Source organism: Hippocampus guttulatus, chromosome 15, assembly GCF_054856545.1.
Source record: "Hippocampus guttulatus isolate MCC_2025c chromosome 15, RoL_Hgut_1.0, whole genome shotgun sequence".
In the NCBI taxonomy this organism is placed as follows: domain Eukaryota; kingdom Metazoa; phylum Chordata; class Actinopteri; order Syngnathiformes; family Syngnathidae; genus Hippocampus; species Hippocampus guttulatus.
In genome coordinates, this window is record NC_141275.1 from 6789042 (window position 1) to 6816772 (window position 27731).

The window sequence follows — 27731 nt, forward strand, 5'->3', positions numbered from 1 at the left end:
ATAGAAATTCTACACACCCAATTTCAAATGGCATGTTTTTTGGGGTAATATATATATATTTTTTAAATCTAAAATGAATCATTTGAAAATGTCCCACCATTAATCCGACCATAACATGCATTGCTCAATTTAAAAAAAACTGAAATGTGTTCAAAGGGGGGAGATGATGTGGTTGCACAAGTGTACACATCCTCTTATTACTCGGGATGCGATTCGCTGAAGAGCTGCATGCGGCTCTAGGGCCGTGGGTTGCCGACCCCCGTCCGAACTGACCAGTGTTTGGACCTGCTTGTGCATATTCCCTTCACCTTTGACGAAGGCTCCAGTTGCATCCGAATTATTTTGTACTTCACCTGGTTGATTTCCTTGGGACTACTTAAACTGCCAGTTTCTGTCTCTCGCATTGCCGCGATGGAAAGCAGTGACGTGTCTTGCGCGCGGGAGTGTGTACCTCGAGTGTTTAGATGTATCCGCGCGTAATTACGCACGGCTCTTGGGTGGCGCTGTATCTTGGGATTCCTCTTTTATCGTCATAGGTTTACACTTGACGGAGTAGTGCGCCGTCTGTGTGTGTCTGTGTCGAGAGAGAGAGAGAGAGAGAGAGAGAGAGAGAATGGCGCGAGGGGGCGTGGCTTGCATGCTTCTTACGCTGGTGTTCCTCCTCGACTTGAAAAGTGCCGTCAGTGGGGAAACTTGCGCCACACAGCAAAGTCTTCACTCGTGGCGTGGACGCGCCCACATACGATGCAAAGGTAAAAAAAAAAAGCAGCAAGCAAACGCATTAAAGCAACAGCCTCTGATTTGGATGCTTCATCTTTTCTTTTCTTTCTCTAACTTTCAGATGGCCAATTTAGCAGCTCACCTTCGTGGACTATTCTTCGATCCAAACCCAATGACTTGCGCCCCGCTTGTAGACTTGTAGGAGGCTCCTCGTCTCAGAAGAATGAATGAGGAAGGAATAAAGACGTTTTACATCGTCATTGAAGTGGTCATTGCTCTCCTCTCCATCTCCGGCAACGTTCTAGTGTGCTGGGCCGTGGCCATCAACACCACCCTGAAGAACGCCACCAACTATTTCCTGGTATCTTTGGCCGTGGCGGACATCCTGGTGGGCTGCCTGGCCATCCCTTTCGCCATCACCATCAGCATCGGCATCCGACTGGACTTCTACGGCTGCCTCTTCCTAGCCTGCTTCGTCCTGGTTCTCACCCAGAGCTCCATTTTCAGTCTGCTCGCCATCGCCATCGACAGATACCTGGCGGTCAAAATCCCTCTCAGGTGAGTGAGGAGCATGCTGTGGAGGGAGAAGTTGCTTCACCCTCGTTGTTCTTCTTTTTCTCTGCACTTGTGTGTCATAAAATAGAAAACAACCAATGGACTCGCAACAAATACAAGACCAGCATTCATTGATGAATTAAATCTGAGCCACGCCGAAAAGAAAAAAAAATACTGAATGTTTGTCAAAAATAAATACTTTTGGAGTTTCACAACTCCATTCTCATAAATTTATGAATTTATTATTTCATCCATCCTTATTCTCATCTGGGTCGTGGGAAACTGGATCGTATCCCAGCTGGCTTTCAGTAGGAGGCAAAGTACACCCGTGGACTGATTGCCAATCAATCGCAGGGCACGTTTAGATAAGCAATTAATCTCTACTCACGTTCACACAATTGGACAGTTTTGAGTCTTTAATGAACCTAGCTTGTTTAGGGGGAAAGTCATAACTGACATTTGAACATCGAACCTCGAAATGATGAACCAAATCTACAAACCACTTAACCAACGCGCTGCCCAGAATGTACCCTGTCCTGTAATGGGAAATGTTTTCTGTGTATCCTAAACAAAATGTTGCAAATAATTAAGAAAAAAGATTTGACGGGTATTAATCATATTGATGGAGCAATGTAGCATTAAATTTAAAGGCTTGACTCCAAGATGTAACCCAACCTTTTGCCCAAAGGCAGCTGGGCTCCAGCTCACCCACACATGTACACGTACATGTTAACGTTGTACATATTTGTGTTATTAGAAGTACTTGCTTGAATCAACACCCTTGTGCAAACAACATTAAAAAAAAAATACATGAAAAGCAGATCACAACGTGGCAGCATTTTGGGTTAATTTCTTCATGCAAATTTTATTTTATTTTTTTAAAGTAACATAGCAGAAAGTAGCTCTGAAACTGTTTGGTTTCCTTTTTCTGACCCTTGTTTTTATGAAGAGCTTCATGTGAGATGCTCAGAGAAAGTGGCGTGAAGGTGAAAGCTGAGTCAAGATGGGTGTGGTCAGTGTTCATCAAAAACAAGTTATCTGATGAGAGACTGTTGCACCAGTTTGCTGTGCCGTCGCTCATAAATGTACTGGACGACGTCCAAATTGTTCGCAGAAAAGCACAATTTCCAAAATCTTGGGGGGGGGGGGGGGGGTGCAATCAATTCAACAACCAGGAATGATCCAGTTGCCTTGATTCAAACCTTGAGGGATGACAATGACCCCAATGACTGAGCAAGCACATTGCAACAATAATGCAAACAAATCTGTGCCTTTTTCACTTGAACTTTCATGAACCAGTAATACCGTACATGAACTGCACAATGTAGACTGCACATCTCAACCAACAAACCTATCTCGACACTCTATAAATAAATTAAATATACATTTATATTAGAAAAACATAAAGCCTAGCGACCGACCGAAATGAAGCATCCCGCCGTGCCCACAATTACAACCTTTACAGTTTGATTTTTTTTTTCTTTTCAAATCAGTGCGATGAAAATTTGAATTTCATTAATTGTTCAGCCCACTGAAGAAGGAAGTACAGTATACCAAAAGTCTCCAGTAGTTTGATTCGCCACAGTTAAGTTGCGGAGTTTGAGTCAATCGGTTGGACTGCGTTGTCACATCCAGAAGTGGCATATTTGCAGCACTCACTATACAAGTCCGACTGAAGGCTGTTTTGACTTTGCAATCACAAATCTGCATACATTAGCTCATCAAAGAGGCGTGAATGAAAAAGGGCTGGATAAGGAGATCGCGTGCACAACGGTTGCTGTGGTTTCTCTGCTCGTCTAAAAGCCAACGCACTGTTGAGTGTGCCCTACCGTGGGGCTCTTTCACCGAGATGGGCTGTCATTTCCATTTGCCTCAAATGCTGGCAAATGGTTGGGAGGAAAGTCAACTTTGTGGCTTCGCAAATGCATCCATGTAGTTTTGGATATTGAACACAATCCATTCCATCAAGCTATTTGGGCTTTTATTTGTTTGGATTTCCCATTAGAAACAAGTCACACAATAGAAAAAAAACCCAATTCAACTACACCTTAGCACAAGTTGTGTGTGTAAATCTTGCCACATTTTTTCTGAAACTTTTGTTTAAAGCTAGTTAAACATGATTAAAAAAAAAGACAATAAATGCAGTCGGAATTCTGCAATATGATTAGATAAGGAACAAGAAGTATAAATGTCTCGTTCGTAAACAAACACAGCGGAGCTCAGCTTCTGGCTTGCGGCCATCGTGGCTATTGATGTGCTTTTGGCAGCAGACCATCAAACTTGATCATTCCTTTGCGATGGCATCACGTCAATGTGAATATCAGTCCAGCAATACAATTGTCCAATGGCATTAAAAAATAGCAGCCCTTCTAAATGCTATTGTGTGTATATCTATCTATCTATCTATATAAATTACATATATATATATATATATATATATATATATATACTGTATATAGATAGATACACACGCACACACTGCTCTCGAGAGAAAATCGAAATTGGATAGCTGGCTTATCATCAGACAGCGACGATACAGTGTATGAAAGGACACATACACGCAAAGATTAAATAAATAAACACATCAAACCAGGAAACTATATAAAATACTGAAAGGCAGGGAGCGAGGCAAGTCAGCTGATGCTTTACAGGCCATAACATCACGTCAAAACTAATAAACATTTTCAACAACTGTTTGTTTGTTCAACAACAAACAACTGGGTTCGCCTCATTGCCAACTGTATTAGCACCACATCTAACGCTAAAGCGACTTGACTGTTTGAGCAAATGTCACAAAAAGAATATGAACGGAAATATTGGTAATATTGTCACAGTTGTACTTGGTGAGAAACCTGGGCCTGATTAGTTCAACACAAAACTACTATTTTGCTATTTGACCGGCAACAGGTGGATACAAAGGTTAATTGTATCTTCTGCCAGTTAAACAAACAATGCATATCCAGACAGACAACATCTCATACTCATTTTTAGACAGACACTGATGGGAAAGGAACCCACTCTGCCTGTGTAGAAATCATGAAAGTAAAATTATTATGCCAAAAGTGACTCGCATCTAGGGTTGCTAAATTCTGGGGAATTCTAAGTTGGAAATTTTCTGTGGGGAACAAGAATTAACATTATCAGATGGCTCGTAATGGGGAACTTAAATATCATTCGGGAAAATACATTTTAGCATCATCCTGACAAACACGAGCAGATTTCGTTCAAGAACCCCGATGCCTTCATTTTACCTCAAGTCCCGGCTCATCTCCATTACGTTTCCCAATTTGGAATATTTCCCAAATTCCTTACCCTAACTTCCCATAGACTTTCCGGATACTTAGCGGAAATCGCCCAACGCTTTCTAACACCACTCACAACAGACACAATCCATATACATTAATAGCCATGACATGATGTTGGTGGGCTCTAAAAGGCCTTCCACCCTTGCTACATGCCCACTAATAAGATCAGTGTGGCTCAAATTACACAATGACACACACACGGTTGACTGTGTATATTTGTGTGCGTGTGCGTGCAGTCTGCAGCTATTTGGGGTATGGATTCGCTCTTTGATAAAATGTTTTTACAGATGGTTGTAGTGCAAGCAAAAAGCCCAGGCCAGATGTTTTCAGCCGCCTGGGACAGGCGACATGCATGCATGCATGCATGCGCACACACACACGCGCGCGCACACACACACACACGCACACACACACACACACAATGGACGCTCTCCTTGGGGACCTGTCTTCCCGTTTTGCATCACGTACAAAAAGACCCTGCCGCTGTTGTATATTGTTGCACTCTTTAAATACCCTTTTAATACATATGGGCCCAGCAGACTATGCTCACTGTTTATTCCATTTGTGGGAGCCATAGTCGTGTTGATGGACAAAGTTGGGTTCGTTAGGCCTCTCATGCTCTCAACTATGTATATTTTAGTATATTGCAATTATTTGGAATGTTTATGCACATAGGCGACTGTAATTTATCAATGGATTGTTATGTAAATCAATCAATAAAGTTAATAAATGGAAAGTTAGCGAATAGAATCCATGAGGTGGTATTATAATGAAAATCTGAACACAAACAGTGCAGTAACACAGGTAGACAGTTGATAGAACAATAATACCGGTATATTCTTTTTCTTCTATGAAAATCGTGTAACATTATTGCTGATCATTCAGTCACTTACAGTTGTCAGCTCTTCTTCATTTGTCTGCATGACTCCATTATACTGCCGCCCGGCAGCCAAGCTGTCCAGAAGGTTCTGCAATGAATTAACATTGATGCATGAGTCTTTTGCCCAAATTTAGTGAATTTGGTATTTTTTTCACAAATCCTTACCATTGGTCAGTCCACAGGCGGTTGCTATTTTTTTGGAGGATGCAAATTTAGTGTTAAACAAACGATGTTTGGTGGGATCTCCAGAAAATAGATCATTTTGGGAATGACAATAGCTGGCATTCAATCTCAATAGGAATTTAAGATGGGGAATTTTAGAAATACCGGTACTCCAAATAGTTATTTGTTGGGGAATGATGCGATTATGGGAATTTTGCAACTGTACTTGTGATACAACTTGTGTCCATCTTTAGCATACAGGCTGAGTTGGCCTGTAGTTGCCATAGAAGCTGCAGCAAGTGAAATAAAATCAAGATTGGTGTGTGCGTGAGGCCTGGCAGAGCTTCCTGGCCTCAGGGCATTGAAGGATGCTTTATGGTTTAGTGGTGCATGCCCCCCAGCCCCCCCCCCAAAAGAAAAAAAACACAGCGAACACATGCCAGCGAGCTGTCGTCATGCAACAACTAATCCAGTCACCAATGCGACTAGCCAGCCACTCCCTGAGAGAGGTTGTGAGGGCGGGGGTGGAGGGTGAGGGGTTGTCGCATACAAGCTTAACCAAGCAAGCAGAAGATAGAGAAGAACAGGTGCATAGCAGCTTCAGTGTGGTATATAATTCATGTCCCTCCCCAGGGGGCCACACGCAGTCCTGTCTGGTGAGGTGGGGGTGTTGTCGACCACGGGGCAGAGCTCACACGCCACACAGGTCCTCTAAGTCCCCAATTGGCTCTCTTGCAGTTATTAGGAAGCAGACATTGGACTCAATCAGGCTAATGATATTCTGGCTAAACGTAAAACTTCCTGCAGGCACTTTTTTTTTCTATTCACATTTACTTTTGCCTTAAGTCGTTTTTATCACACCTTTTCTTTATCTGATCTTGTAATGTCACACTCTGAAGCGCAAACTGCGGCCAAATTTGACATTTTTGGTCTATGTGTCCATACAGTCATTGAGATTGTCGGTAGCACCTTAGCTTCATCTTCTACATGCAGCAAAAAATGAGCATTGGTATTGATAATAGTGTGTCGGTATTGGGTAGTAGAAGTTAAGAAATGTTTCACATGTTCTGGTTTAAACCAGGTGCTTAAACCATGACTGCATATCATCGGAAGACAGCATATTGCCCAGACAGGGAGCAGTGAGAAGGATTTGGTGGAATGAACCAATTTTGAGGCAAGTGGGGGTACAGTATTTTTGTTGTTAAAACATATTGGCTCAACTTGTGAAGTCACGCTACTACACTCAGAAAACAAGTTAGCCGTGATTGTTCATCACCTGAGCCCTGAGCAACTGTGATGTCATTTTCAGTCGGCAGTAAGTGGCAAAATGGCCGCCCCCTGAGATGGATAAAAACGTATTGCTGCTTAATTAATATTTCACGAATCGAAATATCGTTCTTAGATATCCATTTTAAGTGTTCACATTTCACATCAAATTTATATATATTTATTATTAATGCAGAGTAATACGTGTGAACCATTGACTCGTAATATCCCCCTTAAAGTCACAGCTGATGATTTGGGAGTCGGAGTCAACGGCATCTCTTGGGAAGTTGCGGAGGTCATAAGGATTGTTTGGTGCTACGTGTGTGTCAGCATGTGTGTGTCTCATTAAGCATGTGTTCGCCTGACGTCACGTCAGGAAACAGCCTGTGGGCTTCAGAGGATGCCGCCGACCGGGACGTGCCATTTGTCCTTTGAGCTCCTGCTGAGCACTAATAATCTGCTTGATTAGCCTCTTGTGTTTGCACATCCGAAGAGCCTAGCTTCTTGGCGACATGAATTTCAACGCAACAAGGCGGGATCGGCGGAGTGAATTCAGACAGAAAATGAAAATGACACACAATACAAATAAGAGGGAGCACCAAGAAGGGTTGAAATAAGTGCAGGTGATTGAAGATTTAGTCATTGAGGTTATCGTTTGCGTAACCGAGTGCTTTGGCAACACAAGTGAGCACAGAGTGGACTATTATTGAGGAAATGATGCAATTTTGCAATTTTGGGAGTGGATCAGTTCTCTTTGAGCAACATTAATACCACATCATATACACTGACGGCACACCGACAGTGCACAAATGCCCATCCAGCACATTTCGTCTTTGTCTGGATGTTTACAGACGAGCCCCAAGCCAGGAAACACGACTGGCAAATGCATCCATTTTCAATCGTGCTTATCCGCTTTAGGGTCACGCGTGAGCTGGAGCTCAGCCCAGCTACCTTGACCCTCTCGACATACAGTAGGGCGCATTTAAACAACCATCTATTCACATTCACCGTTTCACCGACGGACAAGTGAAGAATCTTCTGTGAACTCAACATGCTTTATTTTGCAATGTGGGAGCAAGCTGGATAAACACGGGCAAGCACGCGTAGAACATGCAAACGCCACACATGAAGGCGAGACATTCGAAACCTGAACCTCATAACTGCGCGGCGGGTATACAAGGTGTCCTCCAATTAACATCACAGATTAAAATTGTTATACCAGTTCGCCATCCAACCTATTTAAAGGGTTAAAAGGAGTCACTGCGCTCATACCTGTCAACCTCGGCTAATAGCTGCCCTTATAAATGATTACGATTCCCCTTACAAAGCAACAAAAACCCTTACAACGGTTTACCGCGCATGCGCATATCATGCTTTATCAATCCTAACGTACACAGCGATGAAAAAAAAATACGATTGAGGATTACCTTTGCTGGTTTGCCGTGACAATAGTAGCGATCAACGACGGCATTGTCGTTGGCTACCAGCAGGTGATCTGGATTTGAGCCAAAATGGTCTTTGTGAGATTGGTTCACAATTTTTTTTTCCCGTATAAAAGTTGTAATACGCTGAACATGATTTGAAATGATTAAAAAAAACTGGGGAAAACATACAAGTTGACAGGTATGCTGTGCTGTATGGGGACATGGTGTGTGTACCACACTAAACATGGCACAGAGGTTGCAAAGGAGAGAGTTGTCTCGAGAGATGAGAAAGAAAATTATAGATAAGCATGTTAAAAGTAAACGCTATGAGACCATCTCGCAAAAGATTGAGGTTCCTGTGATTACACTATTTCCCGGGACGTGGCCGAGTAGGAAAATTGATGAAGAGATAACCTACCATCCCTTTTACCTCTGTAGTTTGCTGAGGATCCCCGGAAGTAAATTTGTATTTTTTTTTCTTGAAATGCAGGTACAAGGAGTTGATGACAGGAAAGACGGCCAGAGAGATCATTGCTATTTTATGGATCCTGTCCTTTGTCATCGGGCTGGTCCCTTTCTTCGGCTGGAACGTCAAACACTCGAGTTGCAGGAATGTCAACGCAACCGGCGGGGACAACAGTACAAACGGGCAACTGGACGCGGGGCCGAAAGGCGGACTCTTACGGCCACGGAGTTGCAAGCTCAGGTGTTTCTTTGAGAGCGTGGTGGACATGGAGTACATGGTCTACTTTAATTTCTTTGTGTGCGTGCTGCTGCCACTCCTCATCATGCTGGGCATCTACATGAAGATCTTCACGGTGGCCAGGATGCAGCTGAGGCAGATCGAGCTCAAATGCGTGTCCAACGGCGACAACCACCATCACGGCCTGATGCAGCGGGAGATCCGCGCCGCCAAGTCGCTGTCCATCATCGTGGGGCTCTTCGCCATCTGCTGGCTGCCCGTCCACATCCTCAACTGCCTCACGCTCTTCTACAAGAAGCTGGACAAGCCCGACGAGGTCATGTACTTGGCCATCCTTCTGTCCCACGCCAACTCGGCCGTCAACCCCATCATCTACGCCTACCGCATCCAGGATTTCAGAAACACCTTCCGCAAGATCCTGGAGCGGCACGTGCTGTGCCGCAAAGAGGAGCTCTGCGTCAGCTCCAATGGCAGCAAGCGCACGAGAGACCAGATACACATGACGATCGATCCCCTGCTATAAGACGCGCCACTATTTCCACTGAATGATGTTTACACAAGCAGGGTATATGATGTCAAACACGCCTTGAGAATTTGTCGTCGTCGAATAACGTTAACACTACCTGGATGTGCCGGACTGTGAACGGGAGCCAAACTTTGAAACATTCTAAAATGTTATTTATCGTTCTGAAGAAGCCCTGATAGAACTGCAACAGTCCTGTTTCTTTGTTGGGGGTTTTTTGTACTGCCAAGAGTCTGTGCAAGTGTTTATTTATTACCGTAACGCATCTCTGTGAATATGAACTCGGTGAGTCTGGACCCGTACTACTCTGTATTACTTGTGGACCTGAATAGGTACAATCAAAGTACTTCTCTGGTTATTTCTGATAAACACACAGTGTTTCCGCTTGTTGAACCTTCAATACTGAGAATAACGGTGTTGTCGTGTCTTGAGCTGTTTCCTATGGCCACGTGCATCTCTCTTACAGGTCAATTAATTTAAAAAGGAAAACTAGTTTTATAGAGTAAATCAACTACAGTCAAACCTCGGTTTTCGAATGTCGCTGTTCTCGACCAAATCGGTTTACGACCAAAAATTTCGAGGTTTTTTTTCTGTCTCGGATGACGACCAAATTTTGGTTCTCGAACAAACTGAGTGCACTTGAATGCGTCACTTGACTCCTCTCGCCTTCCTTACACGATGAAGTGACGCTTCCTCGTGTAGTGCTCCATTGTGAAGAGACGTGTTCAATAATTTATTTATTTATTTGGTTTTTTTTTAAGCGTGGTTTCGGTTTTCGAACTAATCGGTTTCCAAACAGCCTTCTGGAACGGATTATGGTCGAAAACCGAGGTATGACTGTATACAGTTAGGTTTAAATTGATCCTTACCCAAATTTGGAGTTAATGTAAATTTGTAGCTGTTAAATTGGTATATTCTGTCTCGAAGTGACAAAATGAATGAAAGAGGAGATATTTGCTACTTTTGGAGAAGTTATTTGTATTCCTGACTATTTTGACATTTTCTTCCCACCCATAGTAGGGTAAGCCTAGTGTTTCGTACTTTTGCCTCACAGTTCTGAAGTTCAGGTGTTAAATCTCAGCTCAAGCCTTACAATGTAGAGTTTGCATGTTCTCCCTGTGCTTGTGTGTGTTCATTGACCTCTCTAACTTGTCCATGAAAGTCATCGTGCTATGTATCTCTCGTGCCACAATGTCTTCCAAACCACCACAGCTAAAAGATACCCCATTCCACAATTAGCAGGTAGATACAATCAGTCATATCATCAAAATCGGTTGAACTGGATTTATCCTCTGGGTTTAAATGCAGAAATCCTGCAGGGTTTTACAAGCTTAAAAATATGTTGTTGTAAACAAAACTATGCTACGAGGTTTCCTGTTTGAGACCTAACTGTATTAGCCCCCCTCCCCCCAAATTTCATTAAGTCGTATTAACTCCCGTGAACGGTAATCAGATAAATGAGAAATGAGGTGAAAGTGAAGCAGGGAACACGAATGGGGTTATTGAACCACACCTAATGGTGTAGCTGCAGTGCTTTTTTCTACTGAATCATTTTTTTCCCTTTTTTTTTTTTTTTTGCTGGGTGTGGTCAACACTCAGCACCCACGTACAAAATTGTGTTCCAACTTGAAATTATTTTTTTTCCAAGACGAGGAAGAACATCTGTTCCACGACAGGAACTCCAGCGCCTGTTGCAACTAAAAGGCCAAAAGAAAGTCGAAGAAAGAAATTGACATTGCGCTTGCTTTTTTTTTTTTTTTTAATGTCATTTCCTTCATTTCAAGGCACCAAACATTGACATGTCTCCCCTCTTTGGGTGACACCTGACTGATCTCAAGGGCTAAATATAGCGTGGGTGTGTCAACATTCCAATGGAGACAGCGATACTGTAACTGCACTGTAATGTTGTGTATGTATATACATGTGTGTCACGCTTTTTGCAAAATATTGATGTTTTTTTGGTGACATAACCATTAAATTGATCCAAATCAACTATCCTGACCTTTAGCATTTTGTGTCATTATTCAACTCTGGGAGCAATATGTATGTATTTACGGTCAAATATTTTGTGACTGACGGCTTTGTTGCGATTGTGCATGAATGTCACATTTATGTGCAGTATTTTGACAAATAAAGTGGGGTTTTTTTAAGTGGAAAACCAACATGTACTCAGCATGCGGTGTCTCAAGGTTTCCCAACGAGGAAGCTAAAAAGAAAGCAGCGCAACCGCAGTCAACAGATATTTCCCCGGAACTGTTTAAAGGGGGCCCAAAAAATAATGGCGCCCGACAGCTAGTGATAAGAAACGCACTGGAATGGTTTTCCATTCCCCCCCAGCGGCATACACGTGGAGATTCAGTGGGGACTCACAGAAGGGTCCCGCTGAGCAGCGCTGTCATCTGTTCGTCCGACGCACTTTGCATGTGGGTCACACCCATGGCCTCGCACAGGTACACTGCCAGGATGTGTTTGCACTGCAACAAAAGAGTACAGCAGAGTCATAACAGTGATGGCGTGTGTCACAATGAAAGGAACACGTGACGGTCATGACAGAGAAGTTGAGGGACTTTGCAGACGGGCTTGATGTGTTTGCCAAACGTGGAACTACTTTGCTTGAATTAATGTGAAGTTGTTGCAAGCCGTATTAAATGTGGAAGAAATCATAAACTGTATTCTAGCTCACAAGGCCTTTATGGACTTTTTCGTGAGTCATGCTGGAAAAGGGGATTTTTATTTTGTCATTTTCCCGCACCCCACCAAGCCGGAAACAGAATTGACCAAAATGGCCCAGTCCATAGCTTGGACAGGACAGAGGTGGAAGGACCAGCACTTCCAAATATCTGACAAAAATTCAAAGCGAGTGTTTACACACTTTTGCCTCACAGTCCTGAGGTTCAGGGTTCAAATCTAGGCTTTTGCCTTCCTGGCTGGAATTTGCATATTCTTCTGCCGTTACATTCTCCATACGTGTGACTGTGCCCTGCGATTCACCGGTGACCAGTTCAGGGTGTACCCCACCTCACACTCAAAGGCCGCTGCTTCCTTACCGGACGCCATGTTTTTGGATGCTCACCAATAAGACAGTTGAGTGCACTTCTGGAACGACGACTGCGATGTCTCACCAGTGAGGTTTTTCCCCACTGTATGACATTTCTCAATACTACTACGCAGATGTGAACACGTTGGCAACGCACTGAAATGAGATCAGTCCGATTCAACTCAAATGGGACTCAAGGTTAGTGAAAGAAGACCCTAATCAGCACATTGGGATTATTACAAGGTGTCTAAAGATGTAAAAGTGTTCAGATCATTAAATAAGAGATGAATGGGTACATATTTGGAATCACTCTAACTGTGAAAACAGATTCAGAGCCGGGAGGCGCTCGACTTTCTTTCTTTCTTAAAATCTATCATTTATATTGGCCATATTATTCAAATATTATCTTGTTAAACGATCATTGGCTATCATCAATCATTGCAAATCCCACACAAGAAGGCCCAAACCAAGATTCCTAACCCAAACCTCAGGCAGAAGTGCTAATCGCTAGCTCGCCATGCTTTGAATTCTCATCACATATTTGGAAGTGCTTCTATTCCTCCCTCTGTCCATGTCAGAGGTACGGGGGCCTAGGTCGGTATTTCCTCAGTCGCTGTGGAGTCAGCAGAAGGCCTGAAACGACAACAATGTGGCGCCAGCTTACGTCACGATCAATCTCGCTGGATCTCAAACACGCTGGGATCACGCTCCAAACACACACACACTCCCAAAACCTACTTGGTTGACGTCTGGAGTAGTAGTCGTTCTATCGATTTTTTTTCCACACAGAATTTCTAATGCTAAAAAGTAGAAAGGTGGTGCTTGCTTGCAAATATTTAAAGATACAGTTCAAGTTTAAAAAAAAAATACAGTCATAATAATAATTTTTAAAGCACAGACGGCCACATGGCCCAAATATGACCCGACCACAAAACATCTGTTGTCCACATTTCAACTGCTTTGTCTCACTATAGACATTGCATGTTTTTTTTTCCTTTTTCCCAGGATGCACGCCAGAAGACAATGGTTGTCGGACAGCTATGCACGTTAAAAAAAATTAAAAAAAAAAGATGAGATGAACTGCGGCCTGTGATATATGTCATGTGTGTGTTCCTGAGGTGGGGTTTGACATGAATGTTTGTCTTCCTGTTGAGATGCTCACCAATAGGCCTTCATTCCTCCGGAGCACCGTGTAGGCAAAGGCGGGACACGGGCAGTAGTGGCAGGATGTGAAGCAAGTGTATAAACTCCCCGAGGCTCCTATGACCTGTAAGAAAATCATCCCATTTACTAAAATGGATGCAATTTTTCTGCCGACCGGTCGAGGGTGTACGCCTCCTCTCCTAAGCAACACAATAGATCACCGCAACTTCATTCAGTAACTTCAGTATATTGGCCATATTTGGATGCTCAGAGAGGACTATCGTGGAGTAAAGGATCAGCGAACACAGTGGACGTAGGGAGCGGCAGGAAGAAAAACATGTTTTATTGCATCCCTGTGGCCCACAAACGCCAGGCAAGGCTGAACGCCGAAAATTAAAAATAACCTCAAAAGGGAGCTTGAAACTTTTGACCGATTTTCAATGTGTGTCGTTATGCACGCTACTCGTCGAATAGAATGTTGCTGCATTTACTCGCCGTTGGAGCGTAAAACACAGTAAAATGTCCAGTAAGTAAATCATGTCATATTGGATGTTCTCAAAGGGAATAAAATAAGGTTTCATCGGCTGAACTGATCATCTCAAGTTATTTGGAGGAGATGGGGAAGAAACAACTACAGTATTTTCCGCACTAAAAGGCACACTGGATTATGAGGCGCACCTTCAATGAATGGCCTATTTTGTAATTTTTTCATATATTGGAGGCAGTGGATTATAAAATGCAATCTACAATGCATCCACTAGATGGAGCTACGCTCCTTCCGTTTGGCTTGAGAGGCGTTCATGACCGCCTCCGAAAATCATAAATTAACGATTACTTCAATGAAACTACGAAAATTGAAAATAATGCATCAAAACAGAAAATCAAGCGAGGAAATCACAAAATAAATTCTATAGCCCCCTACAGAATTAATTTTGGCATTTCCTTGAGCATAGTCCAACACAACGATCAGATGTCAGTAAAACATAGGAGACTGGACTGTCTCAAAAGTTATTTATTCCTTTGCTGTGTACTGTATTCACAAACGAGGAAATTACAAAATAAATTCTGTAGGGGGGCTGTAGAATTTATTTTGTGATTTCCTCGCTTGATTTTCTGTTTTGATGCATTATTTTCAATTTTTGTAGTTTCATTGAAGGAATCGTTAATTTACGTTTTTCGGAGGCGCTCATGAACGCCTCTCGAGTCGAACGGAAGAAGAGAAGGCACGGACACGGACAAAGACGTACCTGTATTTGTTGAGACTGTGAAAACCATTAATAAAGTGTGCGTTTTACAAAAACAACACCACAGTTCTCCTTTTTTCGGAGCCGCAACAAAAACGTATCCAATAAAGCAGCGACACAGTTCACTGAACCAACAGCAAGTTATAATATTGTAAGCATGTCTCCAACAAGGAGCCATCTTGGGGGGTCGACGTATTACCGTAATGACCATACACAAGGTGCAACAGATTTTAAGGCGCTGTGAGCTTTTAAGAAAATGGAAGAATTTTCGGTGCGCCTTATAGTGCGGACAATACGGTAATAGTTCAACATGATGTGCCTGCTGGTCTAACGACCACCGGCCGGGTGGCTCTCTCTCTCTCCTTCAAGTGTCTCCTGCGGACAGTAATTCATGTTACCAAGAGAACGTTGAGGAGGATTTACGAAGATCCCAAAGAGCGGATACTAAATTGTGTGTTCATTCACTCTAAAAGGTTACATGCGCTGTTGGCAACCAATATACCAATAGTGGTGACATCATTTTAGGTTGCGCTGATGATTTTCACCAACTTGTGAGCAGGTCAGCACCTGTGGACAGGAGTCATCCGTGCCGCCTCTTCTTTTACCGACGCCACACCTGCATTTCACACGCGCTATTTAAAATAAAATGTCCAATCATCTTATGCACATGAGATCGGTTTGCATAATTCCCCCCTTCTTCAATGCGCAAAATGAATTGTAGCAAATTAGCAGGTTTGGGAGATGCAGTCATAGCATTGAGTCCTGTTTGTAGATCAGCTTTCGCATTTGTTTGCAAGCGCCATCGGATTTGCGCCCCTTTTTGCACATGTTAAACTCTTGATAATCAGGTCCTCGGTCTGTAGAACAGCTTGACAAGATAATGAACACCTCCCGAGAGCAGGCTCAATTATTCTCCGGGGCATCCATAAATTACCTTGCCCGGTGACCTACAGAGGCATAAACACCTCGTTTGTCCGACATGACACCGCGTTATAAATTAGACACAAAAGAAACAATGACACGGTCCTCGGTATCGATGAATAGAGCAATGTGCAAGGCAGGATGCAGCGAGAAGCGGTAGAACTGTGAAACGAAGCCAAGAAATGCTCAAACAAGAACCGCCGTAGTTGAAAACCACCTCACGGTTCCCGGTTCTGTTTGTTCAACTCCGGCGTCACACATCACGTGGCTTTGCTGGGCCGCGCGCAGTAAAGCTCGGCACACATGGCATCAAGTTCAATCGCCGCAGAGGGAACGGCGAGAGGTCAAGCCTCACAAAAGCTCCAGCTTTGTCCTCGCCTGAAAATTTGGCTCTTATGGAAGCGTCCAGAAGAACCTCAACAAAAACAGGCCTTGAAGGAAATTTAAAGTGCTTGTGGGGGCGTCATTGTGATTCACACAGAGCCTGCGCTGTGCGTCAACATGCTGCTCTTTGGCATCAGAAGACTCATAAACATGCTTCAAGACCTAACTTGACGACATCAACATTGAGAGGCCTGTGTTGCTTTGTGTGTCTTGAGTGGATTCTGGCATAAAATATGAACCGTGGTAGTTATCAAAACATCTAAATGACGCATTACTGCGATCGACTGATATTGCCCTTCCATTGCAAGGAAAGCCATGTGAATTGATGGTGGCTGGAACTTGTGAGGTTTGTTGCAACCATTTAACGGTGGGGGTCTTAAGCGCACTCTCAATCTTTTCTCTTAACAAGACAAAAATGAGATCACGCGGCAGCTCAAAATCTCAAAAACTATGAAGTCGGGGCGCTTGTATCTCAAGGCATCACTGTTCCATCCTTTTTCTAATCACAAAGGTCGCGGGCGTGCTGGAGCCTATCCCCAGCTAGCTGTCTTCTATCCCCAGCTAGCCGTCTTCGAGCAGTAGGCGGGGGACACCCTGAACTGCTTACCAGCCAATGGCAGATCACTGTAATTGCATCAAACAATGACATTGTAAAGTCTTCTACAGTGAAACTCCTCGACAACGAAATCATGTTTGCAGCAAGAAATATTTCATAACAGGGGGGGTTTTCACTATAGCAAATTTGATCTCAGATGTAAACACACACACACACAAATGTATGTGTACTCTTCATTTTTATTCCAATAGTGCATAAGTATGAGCAAACACTTATTTGACACTTCATATAGTCAGTGTAGAAAGAAAAAAAGTGAAAGAAATTGTGAATTTTTCGATCAGCATTCACTTTCACTTACATCAATTTCTTGGATAATGTCTTTTATTTTGCTTCCTCCATCTTTCATTTTGATTGTTTCGTTGTATGGGGGGGCAGGAGAGTGGGAATGGTGTTAACGCATGAAGATTTGTTCACATTAGGGGGTATTTTTGCCCATATAGGTTTTGTTGTACAGGAGTTTCACTGTATTCAAAAATGTACCGGTACTTTGGAGAAAGTGGGTAGAGAAATGTACAATAGCTTGAAAACAGTTCAACGCTCCTCCTATCTGGCAATCAGGGTGGTGATGGTCACAGTCATCGGCAAAGGTTTTATTAAGGCAACTTAAACTGACAAAGATTCTGTAACATCCAGAAATGTGTGTCATTAACGGCGACAATATTGTTTTGCAGTGTTAGACAATAGTGATGAAAACCGGAGACAAGGCGACAACGCAAGCATTTTACTACACTTCCTGTGGGTAATGATAACCAGCCACGTGCTGCCAATTCTGTTGTCACGCTGACTCAAGATGGGGAGAAAAACATTCCTGGACCGACAGACGATGGAGGTGGACTGAGAACGGAGCAAGGCAGAAGTGACTATGTTGACCTCAGAACCAACAAAACTCCCTGAACCGGTTCCAAAAACAACGCGATGTATTTCTGAATTCAGCAGCACTTATTTTAGTCATCCCTTTTACGTATTTCAGGAACCTGAAGGAGTTTACAGGAAGTTTTGGGTCACACCGACCACAACCACACGGGACTGCCAAATGTGTTTTTCCCCATTCCATGCATCAACAAGCTTTTTTCTTTCACCGCCGCTTCATCTGCTGGACCTGATTGGCTGTTACCCCACTTGACCGCAACGACAAAAGCTTGATTTCACAGGTGTGGAACTCAAGACCCGGGGGCCAGATCTAGCCCGCAAAAGAAAATGTGTGTCAACTTGCATGATCCTTGTCCCGAAATGTCAAATTGTCATGTGCCATAAATAATGTTGAGATTCTGCGATAATTTGGCTACCCTCCAGTAACTTGAACAATAAATGAATAATGCGATAAGACGATTCAACATTATTCGTGGCCCTCTGAGGGAAGACGCGACTCCAAAGAGAACTGCGACAAAAATGAGTTTGACACGCCCTACTTTATATGAATCTGCAGTAAAACGTTATGGTCATTTTTGAGTCATTTTACCAACTGACACACAAAAGAACTCACAAATTAAGTCACTAACTTGGACTAAAAAAACGAACACTCAACCTTACAAACTGAGACTACCTCACTGCTATGACAAACTCGTAAAATTCACTTTAGCCTATCCCAGTTGATTTCAGGCGAAAGTCGGACTGCACCCGAGGCTGGTCGCCAGACAAGACAGCCATTCACATTCACATTCGGCATCCACGGAAGTCCGGCGAGAGAACCATTACATTGTCAATGACTATGACACTATTATCCATCCAGCCATCCATTTTCTGATCCGCTTTATCCTCACAAGGGTGGCGGGGCGTGCTGGAGCCTATCCCACCCTGAAGCGGTCGCTAGCCAATCGCAGGGCACACAGAGACGAACAACCATCCGCGCTCACACTCACACCAAGGGACAATTTTGAGTGTTCAATCAGCCTGCCATGCATGTTTTTGGAATGTGGGAGGAAACCGGAGTACCCGGAGAAAACCCACGCAGGCATGCAAACTCCACACAGGAAGGCCGACACCGGGATCGAACCCACGATCTCCGCACTGTGAGGTCGATGCGCTAATCACTGGACCACCAGGCCGCCTGACTTTATTACAATATTAATAATAGTTATTGTTGAAGAAATGTAGCAAAATGATCCACTAACCCAGCTCCTATAGTTCCGACGACTGTATACTGAACCCGTCTTATCGGCTGCACTGCAGCATTCCTGATGAGAATGCCAACGAACATTTGTAGGAGACAAGGTGAAAAATCCCAGCAGTAAAACGTCACCTTCTCATGCCCGACTCATTCCCGCGGGGGAAACAAGAGAGTGCATTGTTACGACAGCAGGCAAAAACGACTTCACTCCACAGATGTGTTAACAGGAAATGACCAACGTAATGAAGTGGGTGACGTATCAACTTCTATTTCACCATTTGATGGAGTGCCAAGAGAGCACACGCCATACAGGCTTCCAGTAAGATGAAGGCATGTTTAAACTTCATAAGGAGTCTTGAGTTGTAATAAACAAACATTTGAGGCAAGAGAAAAGAACCGAGCAAGCGACTTTAAGAGAGCGAGAGGATCAAAAGGTCCTGACAAGTTCCAGCACATTTTGTTAGTTGAAATGATCAATGTCTTTATTTGCAGCGATTCTGAGCTACCGACATTGGACAAAAGAATAGGATGAGGGAGGGTTGGGTGGGTCGTGTCAGAGACTTGAAATAATGAGAAAACAAAAAGGCCAGATAAAACCCTTCCAAAAAAGAAGACAATACATTTCTGTATTTAGCAGCACTGGAATTTATAGTTGCTCCCGTCTGCTTTACAGGAAATGATGGTCATGGTGACCACCGCCAAAGCGGATTGCCCACTTTCTTTCATCACATTCTTTTTCCCCATTTTTTTTCCCTGAGGAGATCACTTGAGGTCAGCTGTTACACGAAAGGTAAAAAAAAAAAAAAATTTTAAAACAAACTATAAACTACAAGTACGAACACTAAATTATTTCCAACAATGAATGATATGTTCCCCAATGGTAAAAAGTTCAAAATCAGATTTTTTTTGGGGGGTTATTTTTTATTCTAATGTCCATTACACGATGACATGCTGTTTTAACTGGACTAAACTCTTATCTCCCCATTTTTTTACACATTGTGCTCTGTGTCTTATCTACAGTAACAATATTTGCACATCATTTCCTCAATACCTACCGGACCAATATTTGCACATCATTTGTCTTTGCAAAACTCTTGCTTTTTACTGCGCGTATGATAAAAGACTCTTGAGTCTTAATCGGCTAAAACGAATACAAGGATTGAGCGCTCTGCCAACAAGATATTTTTCAAAAGAAAGAATTTTTCAAAAAGGCACAATGGAACGAAGCAATGGATTTACCGTATTTTTCTTGAGGAGTGCCAAGCAATCATCAATAAATTGACCAAACATTATTTGAGTGATTAAAGAGTGTCCAAAAATTGGCTTTATAAAGGGCTAGGAATCAGAAATGAGACATCTACTCTGCTCCCTGGGAGGATATGTGAGGTATGAAATTCCATCAACATTTTGTCTTCCAGTTCTAACAAGCTGAGAACCGTTGCGCATTTTGCGACCCGGATTTGTCTGGTGTCACTAAGCGGATGCAAGCTACCTGGAAGGCCTTACGTCCACTCGGCGATGACAGACAGGTCACGGAGCGTTGGTCCACGAGATCCAAAGCTTGTACTGCGCAGGCCCCGAAAACAAACCTCAGCCTGACAAACAAGAAACAGACAATGAGAGGGGACAATCATTAACAATAACTATGACTGTTTCCCCCCCTTTTTTTTTTTACTTAACAGTATATTGATTCTCTCCTCTTTCATCTAGAACTCCATCAAACAACAAGACGCGTGCAGAGGAATGACTCTCCATGTTTCACACTATGTGTCCTGTTATATTATTTGTGCTATTTTATGTTAAGTGTTCTGTAAAGCCCTTTGTTACAGCTGCAGCTGTTGTGAAAGCGCGATATAAATGAAGATGTATTGTATCGTATTGCGCAGCAGTGTCACTTCTTCCTTTGATGATTCAAACGAGGATGGCATGGTTCAACGGCGGTTAGCTTTTGCTGTTTCTGTATTGCAAACACATGCATGGAACGCTCATTGAAGACGAAATCTGACGAGCCACCAGTCCAGCGTGTACCACGCCTATTCTCCAAAGTCAGCTGGGTTAGCCTCCAACTCAACCGCAACCCTGATGAGGGCAAGGGCTCTTGAAAATGGATGGATGGGATAAATGAAGGATGAATTCATTTGTTTGTGATTGACGTCACGGACACATGAAAAATGTCGGCTCATTTATAAAAAGCTGTTTTCGTCAGACCAGTCTTAAGTGTACATTTGGGGAAGATTTACTCACGAGGGTAAAATATGAAGAGCAGCTAAACCAAAGTATGCTGACTAAGAGAGAGGATGTGGTTCCAAAGCCGGACAGTGAGCTTCAATTGGCAAGAAGTCAAACCACACAGCTGGGAACGTCTTGGTATGAGCATCGGCATGACTTTGTGTTTCAGCTAATATTTGTCACTGTAAGACTTTCCAGAAAAGATCACTCTCAGGTGAATGACTACTGAGTTTAAATTTAAAAACAAACACGCACACGATCCATTTTCTAAAAGGACATAGCACAGTGGCGCTATTTGAGGTGACTTTGGGCAAGAGGCAGGGAACACCCTGGACTCGTCACGAGCCAAGATTAGTTTGGAGGATTAGTACTTACGCAATCAGTAAGTCATCAGGAACTGCAAAAGAAAAACATGAACATAATGACACCGCTGCGACTCCTATAGTCACAATTATCATCCCTAGCTGATATTCTTCAGCTTCTAGTAATCAGGCCAGTTGGGACAAAATCTAATCCTAAAATCTAATTGGTCCCTTATTATGCCTTTTTGGGTGGTGGCCCTGTCTGGGCCACCATGAGCCAAGACGGGGTGGCCCTGCCACAACCGGTACTGGCCCTGTATATTCATGATATCATATGATACATTTCAATGATTACATTTTATTGTGAATTCTAGCTTGCTTCGGTCCTATGCGTCACTTGCACGATTAACACAACAGAGGAGCTAAGCATCAAGCGTAATAGTTTAACATAGTACAAATTCAATTCCAATGAAGTTGGGACTTTGTGTTCAATACAATTAAAAACAGGATACAATGATTTGCAAATCATGTTCAATCTGTTTAATTGACTATATTCCAAGATATGTAATGTTCAAACCAAAAACGTTCTTGTTTTTAGCAAACAATCATTAATTTATTAACTATTATTCTTAACTAAGAATTTTATGGCTGCAACGCGTTCCAAAAACGTTATGTACAATATTGAAGGTTCCATTAAGAATCACGCAGCGATGACGATTTTTTATTTGACTTTTTCTACTATTCACATAAGTTACCTCAAGTCTGATGAAGTTGTTCTCGAATGAATGAATAATTATACGAAGGTGAAAATGATTTACGCTTATTGAGTGAGGAATATGAAACAGCAGCGCCTCCTACAGCTACAAATACGAAACTTCATCTCGTTGTAAAACAGACAATACAAGACATATTTATTTAAACAGGTCAGACTTGGTAGTATTCGCTTGAATCGTGACATTTAAAAAGTGGAACAGGTAAGTTTATTTTAATTCCAAACAAATACAATTTGCGCGAAGGTATGTCAAACGAATTTGAATAAAAATGGAACTACTGCAAACTGACTTTGTTGCGGTTGGAATAAACCACCTTAGTACTGTATTGTGCTATCTATGGGTGCGTCCTCAAATTCACTCTAACACCCGTGCACTACTCTGACAGTGCGTGTGTTCGGAGAGGCAGAGTGTCCTCCGTTCCCCATTGATTTCCTAAAGCAGCCTACGTTCTCGGCCAATCAGAAGCTCGTGCTTGAAATAACTTCAATTTGAATTGCATGTTGCACTAGCGCCCCGTGTTCTCAGTCAGAGCGCATCGTGAGCGCACTGGTACTCCGTTTTTGGTGCACTTTGAATTTCCAGACAGGAAATTAGACCAAAGCACCGAGTTTCCAAACAGTCTCAATGAACCGGTCCGTGCTCCGAAAGTATTTCTGAAGGCACTGTCAATGCATCTACCAACTTACTTTGAGCAGTTTCCTGGTATGTTTTACGGATATCTCGAAAAAGCTGTGCTGCCACTGCAGGTAGGACGGCGGGCATTTTTCTAAATTAAGACGTCTATTTCCGGAAGTCATCCAGCCAATGGAATACGTCCTCCGGTTAAACATTTCCGGTTAGGGCTTATGAATGGACTCCCGGTTCAGGCCATAGGGCAGCCATCTTATGTTGCCATCGGCACACGCGCGTGCACATACATATAAACGTTTTACCCTGAATGACTGTCATGGTTAATGACGTCACTTTACTCGCGCTAGAGTGATGGACCACGTTGCGATTTACGTACAGTACATGCTCCAGTTACGTTGCCGTCGCAGCTCGGAATTCAGTCGTAACCCGAGGACCCACTGTGGTTTCAGACACTGCACGTTAAATGGCTTCTTCAACACTGTTCTTCTAGACCTCCAGTCAAGACATAATTAAACAGAAAATATTGACATTGTCAGTGTTTTTCTTGTTATATCCTGTGAAATATACATCTACCTTGTAAATATGGAAAGGGTACAGGGATGGCAATGGCTAGTGATGAAAAAAGCGGAAAGGGGCGTGGCCTGGACGGGACGACCAATCACAACAAGTAAGACATCATACACGTCCAATCGCAGGGCTGTTTACAATCGGAAGATGGAAAGACTGATCAGGAGAGCTCGTAAAAACTCGACGATAAGGTACCTGACCCCGCCTAAAATTTTCTCAACGGATTTAGACGATTCGCAAAAATGATCAATCTAAGAAATAAAACGGCGGATTTCCGCGTATCCGCGGAAAATTGCCATCCCTGAAGGTATCAGGTTACATGAATTTAGCAATGCAAGGATATTATTGTAACATTATCCACTCTAAACTGTTTTACTTAGGCAAATTCAGTTTTTTAAAGAAGGCATTTACTGTTCTGATATGTGTTGGCTTTCTTTGCACAAAGTGAACATAAAAATTAATGTGTACACCTTATTGACAAACGACTGATGAGGCCATATGGAACAAGAGTGTTGCTACAAGGACTGATATTTTTCTGTCGTGGAAAAAAAAGAACCACTTTATTTGATTGGTCTGAACTCTTGTAATAGCCAACTAAAAGACATTGTGCCATACAATCATAGCATTTCAACATCAAAGTGGATAAGTTTTCAAGTTTGAATTTAAAAGACAAAAAAATGTCACACGGGTTTTCTAGCTTGAGAAGATGCTCCAATTCTTTTTCGGCTTCAAGTCAGCTTTCTAGGAAATTCAAGTTTGGAAACATTTTCTGCCAATGCCTTTGTAAACAGCAACCATCCCATCTAAACAGGACACAAAAACAAACAAATACGTGGAAACTGCCAGAATAGAATCATCTGAACATGTGTTGTGAGATAATTGAAAAGCCTTTTGAACGGGTGACAAAACACATCAAGTATGGAGGATGAGAGACTTGAAAATAGCAAAGTGAAAGTTGAAGATGACATTTGCAATGTGGCTTGTTTCAGTCCCATTATTTAACATCATGGAAATACAATTGCAATCTCAAAGATAATATGGTACCATGTACTCAGAAGTACAGTTACCATTAAGGATTGCAGAATGATGAAACAGGTGAAAGACTATTAAGGTCTGCAAGTGGTGGGAGAAAAAAAATGCAGAATACTACCAATTATTCGTGAATATGCAGACAGCAGGTAGTACGCCTTTTGTTAGTTACAAAACAAAAAAGTGCAAATATGGTGCAGACCATTTTGTTTGGTAAAGTGGGTCATAATTTGCAACGGATTGTTTCTGAGACTTATTAAAAAAGGTACAATAGGGAAATAAAATTGAAATAAACACTGAAGAATCTCTCTGAGAAAACTAGTTAAAGCTGCCTTTTCCCCCTCTCAAGTCACAAGGCATGGCAAAACCATAAAAAAATAGGTGTGGGGGGGGGAAACAAATGTTCCAGACCGGTTTAAACTGTGACAACATTTTAGAGCACAACATTTTGAACATGATGGAAACAGCAGAAACAGCAACATGTTACCCCTGTCAATTTTATGGGGTTGGGGGAGTGGGGGGGGGGGGGTGGTGGTGGTGGTGGGGGTTGGCTCACTTCATTTATCAGACAGGGTCTGATAATTCCTCATTCGCGTCACTCTTTAGTTCTGAGACCAGTGTTCACAAGTTTCCTCGAAGACATTTTCCTGTCTCGAACGTACTGAGGTGGGATGGATTCTATCCACTTTTTTTTGGTTGAAAATGACACACACACACACGGGGCGTGAACATAACCAAATATCAAAACGGTTTAAATTTTGAGCACTGCATGTCCTTGGATGTTTTTCGTATCCAGACAGTGCCGCAGGGAGAAACCACCTCCGTTGTGTCACATGAGCAACAATAAATCACACGTCAAATTGGACGCTGGTTTGGGAAAGGAGCCAGGGAAAAACCATTGGTGGCTTTCAAGATCACACACCTTCTTCACTTAGCAATAGAGGGGATTAAAATAAGAAATAATCAAGTTGAGAAAAACACTGCAAAAAGGTTATTCTATTTACATAAAATGATTTTTTTTTGAAGATGAGTTATAGCTTTACAGAAATTAAACAAAGTCTCTTTTTACATATCAGCTTCACTATATCACAAGTCATCCCCTCAGTCGGGTTCACCTCCCCACCAGACTGGGTGCGGCTTCCAAACCAAAAGTGAGTCTCGGGAGAGCCCAGTCACTCGTCGGCTGCTTGTACACTTAGCTTACAGCTAGGGGGCGCCATAGCACCAGGAAAGAATTGGACATCATCCTGTCTACGTGACACTTTTGTGTCCTGGAGGGGGTGGAAGAGATACGCCTCATCTCGGGTCTCTTTTAATCCCTTCCTGCGGGCCAGGCTCAGTCATCGCTGTCCGACAGGGCCTCGTATTGCTCCGACATCAGAGGCGGCCACACACGCTGTTGTCCCACTGGAGCGCCAGTAGGAGGTGGCTGCTGTGGCTGCTGCTGACTCTGGATGGAGGGGGAAGATATGGAGGTGGGTGGTGTACTGCTCATTATGCGCATGGTCAGTGGGTTGTAAGGAAACTGCATGGAACCTGGAACGAGAAAGACGGTATGTACGGAAATGACATTTGAGAATGCCTTAATCCAGACATGACTGACTGACCTGCCGACGAAGGTCGGTCATCCCAACTCCATTGGGATTGGGCTTGTGCTTGTCTGTGATAGTCTCCCTCGGAGTGTACGGAGGACACTGAGGAGGGGCGATCTCCTCCCAAGTAGGCCTGACCCAGGTTAGGAGACTTTGACTTCCGGCTGTTGGCTTTGTTGCCCTGCTTCTGCTTCACTGTGGGTGTGGCCAAGGAGCAACATGTTAATTGTTTTCCCCCCCCTGAAAAGCATGTCATGTATAGACTAAGCCAGAGCAAGCATTAGTGCACAAGGGCCACATATGATTCTTCAATAAATGGACAGATAGACCATTTATACATAGATTATATTTGTTTTTTATCAATTAGAAAATGTACAGAAAAATTCCATTCTTCCAGCTTACACTTTTTCATCAACCAATAATTTAGAAATTCTATAGCTTCATTATTTACAATAAACCAATAAAATTATCCAATGAATTAAAAAAAAGTTTACCCAATTTTTGCGCATAAAGCTATTTTATTTGTTGCGTGATCTAAAGAGTTAAATCATTTTTTAAGTATTTTAAAATGTTAGGACTTAATAACTTAAATCATAACAAACCAATTATTTAGGAAAAAAATACTCTAAGAGGTAGTTTATTTTATGTCATAAAATTTTATTTCAATGGTGTCAAAATTTTCTGTGTCGGGCCACAGCCACATGGAGTTTACGGTTTCTCCCAGAGGGCCAATTTGACTCTGAAACCACTGAGATGTACAATTACCTCATCATATACAACAAATTGATGGATAGCTCGTTTTGAAATCAGAAGTCAAGGAAAATAGTTCCGATCTGTTTCAGTTCATTTGGAAAAAGAGGTTTGGTCACAAAATTGCATGCAGTAGCTGAAGTTAACAAAATTAACTGATGTCAATATAAAAATGAAGACATTTTGCAATTTTGGTATAGAATTCAGCAAAAAGCATGAAGTGGGCCACATAAAATGATGTGGCAAGCAGGAATCAGGTCCTCACGTGCCTAGTGTTGAACATCTGTGCTGTAAATGATCAGTGGGACAAACTGAAGAACACATTGAGCCTCATATCCAGCCCATACAACATACCGTGGCCACCCCTGGTAAGGGCTGAGTTAGCAATTAGCATGTACCTATGCTTGGTGATGGGCTGGCCTCCTGGCGGGTGTCACTGCTTGCGTTGGATGAGTTGCTAATGGTGCCTTGGTGCTCCTCCGGTCTGTCCTCCAAGTTACCCATTAAGGCTTTACGGATTATGTCCTCCAGGCCCAGGTTACTGGCAGGGTCACTGAAGGAGTGGTTCCTCGGGTTGATGCTGCCTAGAAATCACAATGCGACAAAATATACAATGAGAAATGTTGATCCCGACCAAATAGAAGCTCTTTGCTGTCGTGCTGGAGCCGATCCCAGACTTCAGCTCACGAGATCATGGGTGGATTATTTAAAATAGCCACATTCAAACATATCTTTGTTACTTACTGGAGCTGGTGACAGCGGGCAGGTTGAAAATCTCTGTTCCTGGCTGAGCATTTCCTGTAAGACACGATTAGCTGTTGAAAATCACAAACTAATACATCAAAGTAACGACATGGTTTGATGAGCTT

General features: G+C 42.8%; 3 protein-coding genes across 7 annotated transcripts in view; 1 reads left to right on the forward strand and 2 right to left on the reverse strand.

Moving 5' to 3' along the window:
• The first annotated feature begins 520 nt into the window (after positions 1-520).
• On the forward strand, positions 521-11539 carry adora2b (adenosine A2b receptor). The gene is made up of 3 exons (XM_086130584.1): positions 521-752; positions 842-1278; positions 8803-11539. The coding sequence occupies exons 2-3, from the start codon at positions 944-946 to the stop codon at positions 9536-9538; spliced, it is 1071 nt and encodes a 356-aa protein (XP_085986710.1). The 5' UTR covers positions 521-752; positions 842-943; the 3' UTR covers positions 9539-11539.
• On the reverse strand, positions 11530-23908 carry zswim7 (zinc finger, SWIM-type containing 7). Of its 2 annotated transcripts, none has more exons than XM_086130588.1 (5): positions 23301-23908; positions 21595-21616; positions 20483-20585; positions 13738-13842; positions 11530-12012 (listed from the first exon to the last, which is right to left on the reverse strand). In XM_086130588.1, exons 1-5 carry the CDS (start codon positions 23305-23307, stop codon positions 11905-11907), a joined length of 345 nt encoding a protein of 114 aa, XP_085986714.1. In that variant the 5' UTR covers positions 23308-23908; the 3' UTR covers positions 11530-11904. The 2 variants fall into 2 exon arrangements, with proteins under 2 accessions (XP_085986714.1, XP_085986712.1); XM_086130586.1 differs by lacking the exon at positions 23301-23908 and adding an exon at positions 22981-23086.
• Positions 23909-24032: 124 nt separating this feature from the next.
• ncor1 (nuclear receptor corepressor 1) overlaps positions 24033-27731 on the reverse strand; it is a 40718-nt gene continuing 37019 nt past the window's right edge. For all 4 annotated transcript variants that reach the window (XM_086130581.1, XM_086130580.1, XM_086130579.1 and 1 more), the window contains 4 exons: positions 27607-27660; positions 27261-27446; positions 26128-26307; positions 24033-26056 (listed from right to left, as the gene is read on the reverse strand). In XM_086130581.1, coding sequence (XP_085986707.1) covers positions 25857-26056; positions 26128-26307; positions 27261-27446; positions 27607-27660 — 620 coding nt within the window. In that variant the 3' untranslated portion in view covers positions 24033-25856. The remainder of the gene's footprint in view (positions 26057-26127; positions 26308-27260; positions 27447-27606; positions 27661-27731) is intronic.